The following is a 15,678-nucleotide window of genomic DNA, read 5'->3' as shown; positions in this document are numbered from 1 at the left end:
CTTTTCATCTTAATGAGCATTTAAGACTTTTATTAATGACGTGTTAACCTATAATAGTATCCAAAGCATTTTAATTAGTAAGATTTAAAAAATCTATTCACACTAAATATTAAGAATTGTTTTTATATTGTCGGAGTATAATTTAACATGTTATAGTAAGTTGTTTGTAAGATGACTCTATTTATGCTTGAGTTAGTCTAGTTAAAGTTGATTATTCAATGTAACGAAAGTGAAGGACTCAATGATAATGACAGAGCTTCCTGAATAATTGACTCATTTAGCAAATAGAGTATCACAAAAGCTTCCTCTTCGAAGACTTTTATTTTCGAGTAAATGATTCCACATACTATGGATAGATATATGTAGACTATTTTAATTAAATTTTGAGTCTATTTTTATGTAAGGCACAATGTTGTTCATATTTTTTTGGGCGTTCGCTTTGTGATTCAATTAATCTGAATATTGCATCGGAAAGTTTCACTTTGGATTAAACACATTTCACCAAAAAAAAAATAATTTTATTCCAAAGACTCGAACTTGAAATTTCTAATAACAATGAAAGAGTACTTACCACTTCACCATGTACAACTTTTTGCCTAGCTCTAATCATAAATTTTTAAATTAATCCATCACAAATCATGCTTTTGTTTGGACGATCACTTCAAATTAAAACTAGTTCTAGGTACAAAATGCTTTGTTTTGGTTTCATGCTAAAACCTTCCATAGTCGATTTAGACTTTTTCAAACAATATTAGTACATTTAATTATTCTATTAGCTATTTTAATTATAAATGTCAAACTTGCTCCTTGGAATCCTCATGAGATTCATAGCTATGTATCAATAGGATCTAGAGCTTTTCAGTTTTCACTAATTAAACAAATTAAAAATTTTGCATATAATTAATTCTGGCACAAGCAGAGAACAATCCCTCCCTTAAAACAAGGAATATTTTATCACACAACCACCAACTTAAAATGATATATAAGACATCGATCACATACTTCAATTTCACTCAGATTTTTTTTTAAAATAATGGCATTCATTTTACTCAAATTTACTGCCATTATTCTCTGTTTCATTTTCCCTTTTCTCCTTATTTCATCAACAAACGCTGATCGTAACTCTGCTATTCTCTACGACGATGAAGAGTCGAACGACGAATATTATTACACCCTCGATACGCCTTTTTCTAATTTGAAGAGCGGGAAAAAAGTAGCGACGATCAAGAAGGGAACGAGTTGTGACGCGAATCATAATAATATTTGCGATGGGGTATCGGCGAATAATGGAACGAGCATGCTTTATTGTTGCAAAAAACATTGTAGAAATGTGCTAGGTGACATGAACAATTGTGGACAATGTCAAAAGAAATGTAACATGCTACAACGTTGTTGTGGTGGGGTATGTACCAATGTGGTCTATAATCCTCTACATTGTGGAAAATGTTACAAAGCTTGTTTGCCTGGGGTACCATGTGAAAATGGATATTGTGGCTACGCTTGAGTTGATACGACAATAACATATTTTGTCCAACCAGTATAATTTCACGAGTATAAGTTCATATAGTACTATAATATATCATTACTATTGAGTTTTTTTTTGTTTTTTTTTTGCATATAGGAGGAGGACTAGTTTTGTACGTAAGATTCAACAAGCTCCATTTGATACAAAGATTTATGTAGGGAAGAAATACTTGTGACTATGTTGTCATTAATAAAAGTATGTGATCTTGTTCTTGGTATTTTTCTTTGTCTATTATCAAGTAGCTAGCAAACCTTTTTGCTTGGTCTTCTTGTCATGTCACTAGTTAAAACCCCATTTTAGATCGACATATGATTTGAAGTTTTTAAAGATATGGTCTAATGGTTAATGAAATCAATGAAATTGGGAGAGGAGGACAAAAAAATACAAGGTACCAAGCTAGTTTGAACACCTCATATTATTTTTTAAAGTTAGACCATTTAAATAATTGGCTTGGAGAAATGGAAAGTTGTCTCATGACCTATAGGGTTTGAGTTTAAGCCCTGGAATCATGAATGCCTAGATCACACCTCTTATGGGTGCAAGAACCAAGTTTTTTGGAGTAACATTATAATTTATACCTGTTTAATTTGTATCTATTTAATGAACCAAGTTCGTACTCATCAATGATTTGGAGTAACATCATAATTTATATCTAACGAATTACCAAAGATGTTTTTAAAAATTTCTGCGCAACCAATACGGCAATGTCATGATCATATATGTTTTATTACTTAATTTGATGGAAATCCAATTAAAGTACCAGCAGCCACTCTAAGCTTACTAACAAATTAATTTCACTCTATTTAGCTAGCTTTTGACCTCAAATTTCTAAATATTCTTGGCAAATTATTTTTGGGTGAAGTTTTATCATGTGTTTGTCACAATTTTTTTCAAGAATATTTAACTGTTTCAAAAAAATATTATATTGTACTCGTAAGTTTTAAAAATTATTTAAAATACCATAAATTTGTATTATCATTTTATAATGAACATGCTCCGTTAAAGAAAATCTTATAACATAATTGATAATAATCAACAACAACAAAATAACAATATGGGCAAGAGCAATACATTCATCGCACTAAAAACAAATTGTAGAAAGGAATAGTCTGGTTATTTATTAATAGATAGAGATGTTATTTAATGGTGTTGGTTGGTCATGTTAATGGAGTAAGTTGGTAGATAAATATTAGTTGAAATTAATAAATGATGGGTGTTTTTATAAAATAAAAAAATTGGGGGTAATTTTTAAATTTTTTAAACTTTTCAAATTCCCAAGTTCTAGTTTTTTCTAGAACTTGGGAACTTATGACATTTGCCAAGTAATGGCAAACTATAGATCAAACACTAGTTCCCAAGTTTTTTTCAAGTTTTTCCCAAAAACTATTTGGAGCCAAACGACACCTTAGAGTTTGCTTTGGTCGATTAATATTGATATGGCTTATAACTTTTTTTTCTTCGTAAAACTAAATGATTTTATTTATTTATTAAAGTTTGTCCATGGACGTATAAAAAGAAACTGGTCTTAAACGAAACAGTTCCACAAGCATTTCTATAAATAGCATACGTTACAAAAAAAAAAAAAAAGATGCTTCACAAACACAGATTGTTACTATCCATATTTAGTTCCATAGATTTCCTTTCGTGTTATGCAAGAATATCTGCTACGATATTAGTCTCCCTTGGAATGGCTGGTCACAACTTGTTTTAGAGTGAAAATTAATATCGTCAATTAATTGCACTTGTTTGAAATTGAGACATAATTATAACTATTGCTTATCAAACAAGATGAAATAATTCATGAAGCTTTGAAGAGTTGATAAGGTGAGATTAAATAGAGCTTTAACACTATCATTATAATCAAAACAAAGCCCCAAAGAGTGTCAAATAGTATAACATGCTGTTTTTCCTTTTCATTACAAAGGAAAAAAAGAAATGTTTTATGTCAAATCGCACTCAAAGCCAACATTGGGACCAAATTTGCTGTTCACCACAAAGGAAATTGTCAATATAACTTACCACTAGTTCATCATACCAAAATGAGCCAATTTTATGGCATTTAATAGTGGGACAACCACTAGTTCATCATACCAAAATGAGCCAATTTTATGGCATTTATTAGTGGGACAAGGAGGACATCATACCAAAATGTCACCATCTTGAAACTAAACTCTGTTTGACCATAGGTTTTGAAAGCACACTTTTAAAAATTTATTTATGAAACCATTGATTGTTAATGAAATTTGATCAGTTACTAAAATTTTATCATTCAAAAAATTTTCAAGTTCCAAAAATCAATCCATACTAGTTTTTTGGTAAAAATTCACTTCTACTCCCTAAACTTCGAATTTTTTTCAATGTCCATCTACAACATCAAGATTTAAAATTTTATATTTTTTTTCCAAGTTTCAACTAAATCTATAATCAAACGCTGGCTAGGTAGGCATATAATAATTTTAAAAAGTGAGATGTCTACGAAGGAAAAAGTCCAACATGACAAGTGATTTAAGTAAAATATCAATAATTGCAACTACACCAACAAAAATAAAAACATGTAGACTCTCTCAGTCAGTATCTCAACATAGGCCGCATCTACCACCAACACATTTATGAGTTTTCCATCCTAAACTATATAGGATGCAAGAAAAAGAAATAATGTCATGATAACTAAACAGTACTTGCTATTGCAGTAATGTATAAAAGACACTAAAGCCAAAGTTTTGATTTTGCTCTCCCCACCACCTCTTTCTACTTTTGAAGATACATGTATCCGATGACTAGAAGTACCAGAATCACGAGTGCAGCAGGAGCAGCTGCCCATAGCCAGTAGTTTGTTGCTTTCTTGCGCTTTAGTATAGCTTTGGGAAGCTCGGAGCCTCTTGCACGTGTTGCTCTGTGCCTGACGGTGTTCTCTTTCCGTGCCTTGACCTTGGGTGCAACGGTTGTTTCAACAGTCTCCTCTTCATTTTCTTCCTCAGCAATCTCCTCGAGTGTTTCAGTTGGTTCCTTGGTTGGTTCCTGACCAGTAGCAGAAGATCCACCCTTCTTCCTCGCTTTCTTCTCACGTTCCTGAAAGGAGTTAAAAGTAACAAGATAAGTCTAAGACTAATCTTAAACGTTTACAACCTAAAACTACAAGGAAATGGTAAGCTAAGTTGCGGGACTCTTCACTTTCGATGCTGCACCGTGTTGGATTCTCCAAAAAATACACTACTTTTGGAGAATCCGACACGCATTTGACGTTCTTGAAGAGTCCGAGCAACATAGATGGTATGATTATGAAGAATCAGAGAGAATTTCCTTGAGCTTCTTTTCAGCTTCTAGCTGAGCTTTCTTTGCAGCTTTTGCAGCTGCTTTCTCGGCCAACTTTCGCTTCCTCTCCATAGCCTGTTTATTTTTAGCTATCTCCTCCTCTTTCTTCATCTCCTTCAGTGTTGCTTCATCAACTTCATTTTTCTTGGGCTTAATATCCATGGGTAGGTCCAAATCATAGATTTCCTCTTCATCAACAGCAACAGCTTTTTTCTCTGTGCTTTTTGTGCTTTTACCACGAAAATCATTCAGCTGCTTGTCATTCATCTCTTGCTCTTCTTTCTGAATCGGAGCAGCATCAACGGGTGCATGATCTTCCTTAATGGGTTTTGAAATAGCTCTTGCTGGAACTTCAGCACGGGAGACAGTAGGCGCTTCTGGTAGCACCAGTGGCATTTCACCAGGATTCCTCATCCGGCCGTCCCTGCTCAGCTGCCTAATATCAAGTGACTGCAAGAGTCTCCTCTCATAGTCATCTCTAAAAGGCTTACTACCACACCAAAGAGAAATGAACTTGTCGACCTAGTGAAAGAAAAAAAGTTGGTTGTCAATGCAAAACATGTAAATTTTGCAACTGCCAGTCAAAAATACATCATACCTCTGTAACTGAGAGCTCTTTAAGGGCTCCAACATCCTTTTGATCTGCAAGTTGTTTCACTTTGTGCAACACGTTGGAGTTTTGGTAGAAAGAAGAATTCTGAAAATTGTAGGAAATATGTTATAAAGACCACATAAGTCTAGAGACTATTACTCTTGACGCTTCCAGTAATCAGAAAACATTTCAATTTTTAAAGATAACAATGCTCATGAAAAGATTTCAGAGAGTTGAAATAAATAAATCAACCAGCTTCTCCCTTGAGATGTAAAACTTGCTCCTCCTTTCTATTCCTTTTCAGGAAGAGCAACCTTCCTTACCTCTCAGCTGCCATCCTTTTAAATGTTTTTTTCCTTTTGGGTGTGTGTGTCTAGAAACTGTCACCAAGGATGGTTGCGGTAGTTAGTTAAATAAACACGAAAGACGCTAGCAAGCTAGTAATCCCCATATATGATCAAAAACGGTAGTCATCATCTCTATAAAATTCCAGGCAACTGTCATATCGCTTACCAGTACCCATGAAGAGTGTATCTAGACCACTAATGAATTGTTTCTACCTGCTACTAACAAAAAATAGTGTCGTGGATGGAGAATACTTCTGATCACTCATCAAATTCCTACACTTCAGGCAACTAAAAAAATACAGGGAATAAACACAGGACAACACAACACAACAAAAACATGTGATCAAACATGGAAACAGATTACTCAAATAGACCATAGAAAGGCAACATATTACATTAAAGCAGCCACAAGTAGAAGCACAGTAATTGAAGCATCTCGTATGTAATTGAATAATTGATTGTTGATCATTCACCAAAGGCAAACAATGGGATTGCATCTTTTTTTTTTGTTTTAATTGGATTGAATCTAAGCATAACATATACCATAAACCCTTTTTTACCAAAATAATAAGACATTTCAGTCAACAAGGAAGCAGAGCAGCATACCCCTTCTTCACGCTGTTTTCTCAATTCCAGAATATGTTCATAAGTCTTGTCCCTCTTATCCACAACATCCTTCAATTCCTCATCCAATATGTTTATCTGGTTGTTTATGGCAGTAATCTGATCATCTATTATCTTAAGCTTGCCCTTAACCTCCTGTTGCCCCTTACGAACTCCATCCAAGCCAACATTCATAAGCTAAAACAGCAGAAGCAGGTTAGCAGTTACCACAGGCAGATTACAGAAAAATAACATGATGAGATTCGGGAACGAAACCTAGATATTTGCATCTGTATAAGAGAAACATAACATAAAGGCCTTACTTTGACCTGGCTCTGGATCGATTCTTTTTCACCCATCGTCTCATGAATCTGTGCCCTTGCAGCAGCAACCTTTTTAACATCTTCCCTTGTTCCTTCAAGTTGTTTGATTTCCCGGAGAATTTGCTTCTCTTCGTTCAGAGGAATGCTTTCATGCTGAATGCGGTACTGCAGACTCTTAATCTACAAAATTGGCAGAACAAAAATGCAATATTATCATTGTTAGTGTATATTATGAAATTGAAGAACGAATGCAAATAACAACGAAACAAACCTATGAATAAAGTTATAAACAAGTGCTTACAAGATGATTGAGCTCCTCCTCAGATGAACACACCATAGGACCCCTCTCTCGGCCTGCATTCCTAGAACCGCGGAGCTGGCCCAGGGCCTCATGCAGAGGTACCATTTCCTTTATCTTACCATCAATAGCAGTCCGAAATTCCTTATTTTCAGCACTGAGGGCTCTCCTTTGTTCAATTACAATTGATTTTTCAGCCTGAAAATACTCAAAGACCATTTAATTATAGCCGTCATACTCCCACAAGACCAGAAATTGGACAAATTTGGCAACTAACAAAATGGACCATGTAAATGGCAATATCAACTTACTAAAGAGTGCTGAATTTGCAGAAATTAGTTAAAAGTGTAGGATAACAAGATCTTTCATATTTGACTTTGTAATACTTCCAGTTCAACACAGCAATAACATAGTAAAAATCTGATTTTAGGGCCATGTCATAAATAACTCCACGATTTTGTCAATACAAGTGAGATACCAAGTAATATGCTCTTGAAATGCACAGCCAAAGGAAGATTCACCAAAAGCTTACCCTTTTGGCCTTTAATTTTTCAATGATCTGAGATCTTGCTTGGTTCTTTTTCTGTAGCTCTTTTTCAGCCAGTTCAATTCTGGCCTTCAGTTTTGGATCTTCAAATCTCCGAAATTTAACAGTATAGAACGAATGGACCTGCTTAGGTTCAGGCCAATCCTCAACCGCATCCTTTGGAACATTGCTCACAGGAATTCTGCTTACTTCCTCCTTCTTAGGTTCTTCAGTAACATGAGAGCCGAATTTTATTGGCTCAGTAATTCCTGAACCATGATTCGGCTTTCCATTTTCTTTCAGAAGATTGCTTTGTTCACTTCCAGCTTCAACTGGAACATGAACTAACTTAGTTTCCACCTCGATACCCATTATTTCAATGAAATACAAACCGAAAAGTGCTTGATCCTGAAACAAAGATTGAACACATTAGCAAATTAATGTTCAAACTACTACATAAGTGAGAAAGATGCATCAAGAAGACGCACAATAATTGATGACAACAAGAGTATTGCGATACGGAAGACTTATATAAGTTATATGGCCCAGACCCCAAGGTTATCAAAAAAAAAAATTGCGCACAAGATGGACTAAACTTTTAAACCATTGATGCAGGAATGATTCAGCCCAGAGGATCATAATAACACATGATCAAAAGCTATTAAGCAGTATAACAAATAGATTTTTGATTAAAAGAGCAGCGACTCATTCGAGACTCGATATACCAGTGCTCAGAGAGATCAATAAACAAACAGAAAATTTCAGAACATCACCATCTCTGAAGCTGAGCACAGAATAAAGACAATCCCATATACATAAACAGCAATCAAAGGAAGGAAATCAAAAAAGAAAAACCCCATAAACTGTAAAGGACAAGAGAAAACAGCATACAAACTAATCCATGTTCGAAATCAAAAGCAAAGATTAGATCTTTAACAAAGATAAACTGAATCCACTAGATCCCAAAGATCAACCGCGCATTTATGCAACACAAACTGAAAAATCAGTTCAAATCGCCAAGTACAATCAGTAGACATATAGCTAGAGCACAAAGAAGATCAGATTGTTGCATCAAGAACTGCTAAACCCTCCTCCCTAAAAACAAAACCCACATCATTAATACTGAAATTAAAGACAAGGAAACAAACCCCATCCGATAGAAACCAAAGATCGTCCTTGCATTGATGCAAAACAAACCAAAAACAAACTGAAAAGTCAGCTCAAATCTCCAAGTAAAATCAGCTCACATATAGCTAGAGCACAAAAAAGATTAGATTTTTACATCAAGAACTGCTAAATTTAAGCAACCCTCCTCCTAAAACACAAAACCCACATCATGAATACTAAAATTAAAGAGTCAAGTACAATAAGTAGACATACAGCAGAAGCACAAAAAAGATCAGATTTTTACATCAAGAACAGCTAAATTTAGCAACCCTCTTCTCATAAAACAAAAACCCACATCATTAATACTGAAATAAAAGACATGGCAGCAACAACTACCTTAAAAGGATCAAGATCAGTACAGATCGAAAGAAACCCCAAAAAAAGAAACTAAGAAGAAATAGTGAAGAAAAAGAAGCAAAACTGAATTAGCGAAGACTTACTGAGTATAGGAAAAACTAAAGGCAGAGATTTAGAGGGAAAAAAACTGTTACCCCTCCCTCTATTGTACCCTTTTTGACAAAAATTAGGGAGGGCGGTTCAAAAAGAGAGATTTTTGAGAGAAATTAGTCAGACCCCTCTTCAGATCTCTCCTATTTTTCTCTTTCTGCTAGTATTAATTCTCGAAAATATGTGAGAAATAGAAATATATTTTGCTATAAATGCTAAATTGAAGAGAAGAAAGATTGAATTTTTTTCAATTTTTTTTAACAATACAGAGGTGCGTGGGGTAGTGAGGAGATTATGGTCTCTTTAAAAATAAATATATGTGTGATATTTTTGTCCATTTTTCGCTTATTCTTTTCCTTTTTTGACATTTTCTTTTCACTGTTAGTATTTATTTATTTTTGGTCTAGTACTGTTAGTAACTAACAACATATATAGAATTTATTTGTTAAGAGCTCGTTTGAATTATCTGTTTAACAATTAAGTAACAAATACATAATATGTATGTACAGGTTATTTGATTGAGAACAAGTTATCTGGACTATTAATCATTATGAAATAAGTTATCTCATCATGTCTGAGAATTTCCTAATATCTTCAACCAAATACAGTATAAAATAATAAAATTATTATACTTTATACTTTATCCCAAACGACTCCATAGTGTTTAAAAGTATTTTAGGTGTTGGAGTTAACAGTTAACACAATCAAATCTTTTTAAATAAATGAATCTTAAGCTTAATTTAAATTCAAACTCGAGATGAAAATTGTCCAAACAATATAAATAGACTATCCATTCTTGTTATAGAGAGATTGTTATAGAAAGTTAAAAAAAATCATGTCTATTTTAGTTGCCGTATTTAATTAAAAACAAATTATCTAAAATTATTATTATTTTTAAAAAATAAGATATAATTAATTATTATTTTTTATCTTTATACTCACTCAGTAAATGTTGGAGGGATTAATGTAGTAAAAATATGACAATTTAAATTGAAAATAAATAAATAAATAGGGATAATATATAGTTGTTTTTTTGTTTTGTTTATTTTGCTATTTTGTTATCGTTATTTTTCTTTCGGTGCTTTGGTTATACTTTTTTTAAGTTGAGGATGTTCACTCTACAATCTCTTTATTTTTATAAAGGTAAAACTTATGTATATTATACTTTCTTCAAACTCCATTTTTAAAATTATAATCAACATGTTACTCTTGTTATTAGTCAAATTATAATTTTTAACTTATTTTTTTAAAAAAAAAAAAATATACAACAAGTAAAATGGACCGAAAAGAATAATGACATTGGTAGTACTCTAGGTATTGAGTAAAATGCCCATAAAACTTTCAATCTCAATAGAATTTAGCAAAAACATCAACAACAACCCAGTGAAATCCCACAACGTGGATCTGGGAAAGATAAAGTGTACGTAAACTTTACTCCTACAAAGGTAGGACGACTGTTTCCGAGAGGCCATCGGCTCAAAAGAAGCATAAAAAGAGGTCAGATAAGGCTGAGAAGTTCAAAGCGTTGTGGGAAAATAAATAACGAAAGCGACACAGATAAAATAGAGTAATCAAAATACAGAAAGTAGTAGAAAGATAATAACAGAAGTCAGAGCACAAGAACTTATAGTGCGCTAATGCGCCTACTAATACGGAAGAATAGCGAGACTATGTACTAGCATTCTATCCTAATATGGATCCCCCACACCCTCCTATCTAAGACCGTGTTCTCGATAAGCTGTAACTATATCATGTCCTGTCTAGTTTGGAGTTTAATAAAACTACTACTTTTGGGCCTAGAAATTGAGGTAATTTTGGAAAAAGAAAACCGATTTTTGCTTTTTGATGATGTTTAGAGTTAAGTTTTGAGGATTAGACAACACATGTGTGGTGTGTGAAAAAATTGTACCAAACATTTGCAATTTTTTTTGTAAAACACTACAGTAAAACCTCTATAATTGCATGTGTTTTAAATCGAAAAAAAATATTCATTTATCGAGATTATTAATTTATTGATAAATGCATAAAATATTTATTTATCGATAAATAAATATTTATTATTTTAGAGAGTATTTTGCAGTATGTGCCATAAGAAAGAAAAAAAATATTTGAATTAAGAATTTCAAAAGTTTAAATCTAGTAAACTAAAAAGTGTAGTCTTTTCATATTTATTATTTAAATCTAGGAAAGTTGAAAGAATTTAGTGAAGTTTAATGTTTCTAATTGTATTCATGTCTATAGAATATGAAGAGATTTTATGTTAACTATAAAAGGAAAATGCTAGATTTTAAAAAATTATAATCCAAGTATAATGTCTTCTCATTATTTTAGTTTTGGTGGGAAGAAAAAACAATCAATTATAGAATTATATTTTAAAAAGAAATAGTTATTGGTCTAATATTATTGTCTGATTAAATATATATAAATTTTTGATATATTCTAGTAATTATTATTTTATATTATTTTTGGGCCTTTAATACTTTATTTTTAATTATTATCTAATGCATTTAATGAGAATATTATTTTAATATAACTGACTCAAATCGGAACCGAAGAAAAATATTCAGATATGTACTCTTATTTTTTTACTTAAAAGAAACAAAAAAAGTACTGTTAAATGAATGTAAAAATGAAATTACTGTAAAGTCCCAATGCATGTGTGAAAAAAAATTAAACAATAGAAATAAATCCTAAATTATTTAGATTTTTTTAGTTGAATTTTGAATTAACTTTCAACAGTTTGTATTCATTTTGAAGTAATATTTTGCTGTCTTTTTGAGCATTTGTATTTATGCTTATAATATAATTTCTACTATTAGAATACAATATTAATTCCATCTGGAGATATTCAGTGGGGACTCACGAGACGACCAAAACACTATTTTGTTTCTTTCTTCTTTGGTTTTATTCTTTGTTTTTTTTTATTTCTCGCTCCGTGTTTAATATTTATATTGAAATCCGACTAAATTCAAATTCACTTTGAAAAGTCATTAGTGATTTCTAAAAAGAAGACTTCATACTCAAAAATAATCAAATTCGAAACTTCTTAATTAAAAATAAAACAGTACTTACTACTGCACGACAAATTTTTATTGATTTTTTTCTTCAAGTTTTGATGTATGTGTTTCCATAACCAAAAAAAAAAAAGAACACGTGTTTTTTTTGGTGTTTTTGTTTTGAACCTTTTCAACTTTTAGTACCTACCTACCCAACGTCATATTTCCATCGATGATTACGAGAAACAAAGCCCTTCATGGTATATTAGAATAGGAATATATAGTACCTCGAATTGTTAATATTATGATTTACTACCTATAAAAAAATACTAAATAAAGTGTATGATTAATACATATGTTAAATAGATAGATTGAAAATTAAAAACGCTATCAAACAAAGAATTAAACAATATCAAAGTAAGATATATCCTGGATGAAAAAATTCCTTATTTATATCGAGTATGATTAATACATATATTAAATATATAGATTGAAAATTAAAAACGCTGCCAAACAAAGAATTAAACAATATCAAAGTAAATAAATATGTTATTTTCTCTAATATATCATCAATATCTAAAAATTATGATAAAATAATAATTATTCTTTTATTCTTAATTAAAAGTTTTAAATTTAAATGTGAGATATAAATTGTTTTTGATAAAAAATATTTTACTCTACAAAAGAAAAGGTAAGGGAGAATTGAGATAGAATGAGTATAGTTGCAAAACCACATAATAGTATATGAGTCATGTAGTACGCGATTTGAATTTAATCAGAAATTTATTGCAAATTTTAAATATCAGATTAGAATTTTTTTAAAAAAATATAATTTATATAGGCTTATCGGTAAAGGACAGCATTAGGATGTAACAAGCAGATAAGAAATTGGTCATTGGATTTGAGATAATACCAATTTACCCCCACCCCACCCCGCCAAAAAAAATAAAAATAAACATGATGGATATTTTATTCATAAACTCATATAATTCTTTATCATAGAAAAGAGCTAGCATCATTTTATTTATAATAGTGTAGTGTCAAATTTAATTAGGACTAAAAAATATGTTCCTAAATTATTTAGACTAAACATTTAAACATCCTATTTAGACATAAATTAAATAAATATCAAATTCTAAACTAAGCATCCTATATGATAAAAGTAAGGGATAAAACAGATTAATTACCCCCCAAAAAATATTCTCATTAATGAACAATATTTATATAGTTGACCTGAAATAAATTGATATTAACACTATATTTTAATCTAATAGTTAAATACTATAATATGCTCCATTTGTTTCTTACTGGCAATGTGACATTGCATCTGTAATGTTTACATAATCCATATTCAGATGCCTATCAAAATTAATTAGTTAGATTCCCTTATTACGGTTAAAATTAAGATGTTTGAATTTTGTATATAATGTGAATCTAATCACTATACAAAAAAAAGAAATTATGTATATTATTTGTATATTACAATATAAAAAATATTATTTTGATAAGCGGTTACATATAAAAATATCAAAAAAAATAAAATTCAATAATTCAAAGTTCATAGAGATGGAATATACATGGGCTTGGTCCATTGTCATAAGAAGCCCGTAGTGATTATTAGGATTCTTCAATTATGGGCCTAGCCTTCAAGGAATTGGCTGAATAGTTTGACAGTTGAAAGCCCACAATAAAACGGCCTTCAAGGAGTTTCATCAGAGCTTCATTCAACTTGTATTTTTCAATTCTGTTTTGAATTATTTTTTCTTGAGCCGAGGATCTATCGGAAATAATTTCACTAGCTCACAAAGTAGAAATAACGTCTGTGTATACTCTACTCACTCCAGACCCTTCTTGTGAGATCACAATGGTTTTGAAAAGTCTTTCCATGGTTTTCAATACCCAATAATAGCACTAAATGGGCTTCAATTTAGTAGCCCAAACAGCTTAGCCTTTCAGCACTCTACTTCGACCCCACAATGATTCAAAAAGAGAGATGAAAACCTAATTTAATTTTTTGAACCAAAAAAAAAAAAACTATTGTTAAGTTCTTCCACAAATAAATTGAATTGGCATTATAGTTTATATATATAAGGAAAAGGAATACCAAAAAGTTATTTTATCTTATAATGAAAATATATATCAAAGTGAGACATTTATTGAAGAATACACTACCAGAAACTCTCTTTGGTTCACTTTAAATTTGCATGTTTTTGAGAAATAATAATTAATATATGTATTTTACAACAATACCTATATTAATTGATGAATAGTCCCTATCGTGGAAAATAATTTAGGAAATAATCAGTTAATGTTGAAGATATAACATGAAATTGTCTTTTCTTGAAATGCTTAAAGTGACAAATAAAAATATTAATCTATTTTTAAAAATACTGAATAAATAAAAATGAATGAAAAACGTAATTAACGAGTCTAAATTTTCGGATTTGGTGATTATATATTGAAGGTAAGATGGTCTAACGTAATAAATTATCCAGAGAGCCCCTTAGCTCAAACTTTTGTGCATCTTACTTTTTGAAAGTTAGACTAAAATTGATAAATAATCACTCTAATTAAAAATAGCCATTTAAAAAGAGCATCAATTTTTCCACTAGTGGAACTCCAATATCACGGAGTTTCACTTGTGGAAATTGAAACTTCAAAACAATGGGTATTTATTTTTCAATTACAAATCGAAAAGTGATCAGTTAACATTATTATGGAAAATGCGGTGCGAGATTGGATCAAACTTTCTTAAAATACAAAATTGCTTAATTTAAGATGGAGTGAAACAACTTGGCCTAAATAATGAACCATAACTTAAACTGTCTAATTTAAAAGAATTTAGTTTATTTATTTGCTTTGTTATAACTGGCTTAGTTACCAAATGACGCTATAAACACTTCTTAATAGTTTGTATCATATAAAGAGTAATATATATCCTGCCACATAAACTCTTTCTATTTGTGGACACACACTTTTTTACTAGGTTAATTCACGCTTCTAGGAAATCTAAAAATTACTCTATCCGTCCAACAATAATCGTCCATTACTGACTTGACAGACACCTTAACAAATAATAAATAATAGGGGTAGAATATATTAAATTTAATGCTTTGGAAAATATATTAAATATTAAATAGTATCTAATAGCAAGGATATAATAGACATAAATGGATAAATAATTCATTGATTTTCTAAACTCGATAAATATTATTGGATATATATTTTTAGTATAATGGACAAGTAAAGTTGGACAGAAGGAGTAACTCGTAATGAATTAATTTTTAATTATAGTCACTTAAACTCCCATGGACGTGATATGTTACACTTGAATGAACTAAATTTGATACTTCAAATTCTAACCTTAAACATTGATTTAGCATTCATCCACACTTTGCCGAGAAAGAACAAAAAATGTACCAACAATAAACCTGGTGGAGTAGTAAATACAATATCATCTTTAATTGAATAATCTCGAGTTTTGAGCTTTATTTGAATACAAAATCACTTTTATTAAAAAATATCTTACTCTTAAATATGCA

At 31.0% G+C, this 15,678-nt stretch overlaps 1 protein-coding gene across 2 annotated transcripts; it reads right to left on the bottom strand.

Annotated features, from left to right (window-relative positions):
• Positions 1–4,002: 4,002 nt before the first annotated feature.
• LOC129891128 (proton pump-interactor 1-like) lies at positions 4,003–9,398 on the bottom strand. 2 transcript variants are annotated; one of them, XM_055966384.1, is made up of 7 exons: positions 9,134–9,398; positions 7,533–7,934; positions 7,004–7,198; positions 6,703–6,882; positions 6,383–6,577; positions 5,436–5,534; positions 4,003–5,359 (listed from the first exon to the last, which is right to left on the bottom strand). In XM_055966384.1, exons 2-7 carry the CDS (start codon positions 7,896–7,898, stop codon positions 4,802–4,804), a joined length of 1,593 nt encoding a protein of 530 aa, XP_055822359.1. In that variant the 5' UTR covers positions 7,899–7,934; positions 9,134–9,398; the 3' UTR covers positions 4,003–4,801. The 2 variants fall into 2 exon arrangements, with proteins under 2 accessions (XP_055822359.1, XP_055822360.1); XM_055966385.1 differs by lacking the exon at positions 9,134–9,398 and adding an exon at positions 9,030–9,093.
• Positions 9,399–15,678: the final 6,280 nt, after the last annotated feature.

This window comes from Solanum dulcamara, chromosome 6 (genome assembly GCF_947179165.1).
Source record: "Solanum dulcamara chromosome 6, daSolDulc1.2, whole genome shotgun sequence".
NCBI lineage: Eukaryota > Viridiplantae > Streptophyta > Magnoliopsida > Solanales > Solanaceae > Solanum > Solanum dulcamara.
Note: the sequence above shows the minus strand (reverse complement) of the source record. Positions and strands in the feature narration are given on the sequence as shown.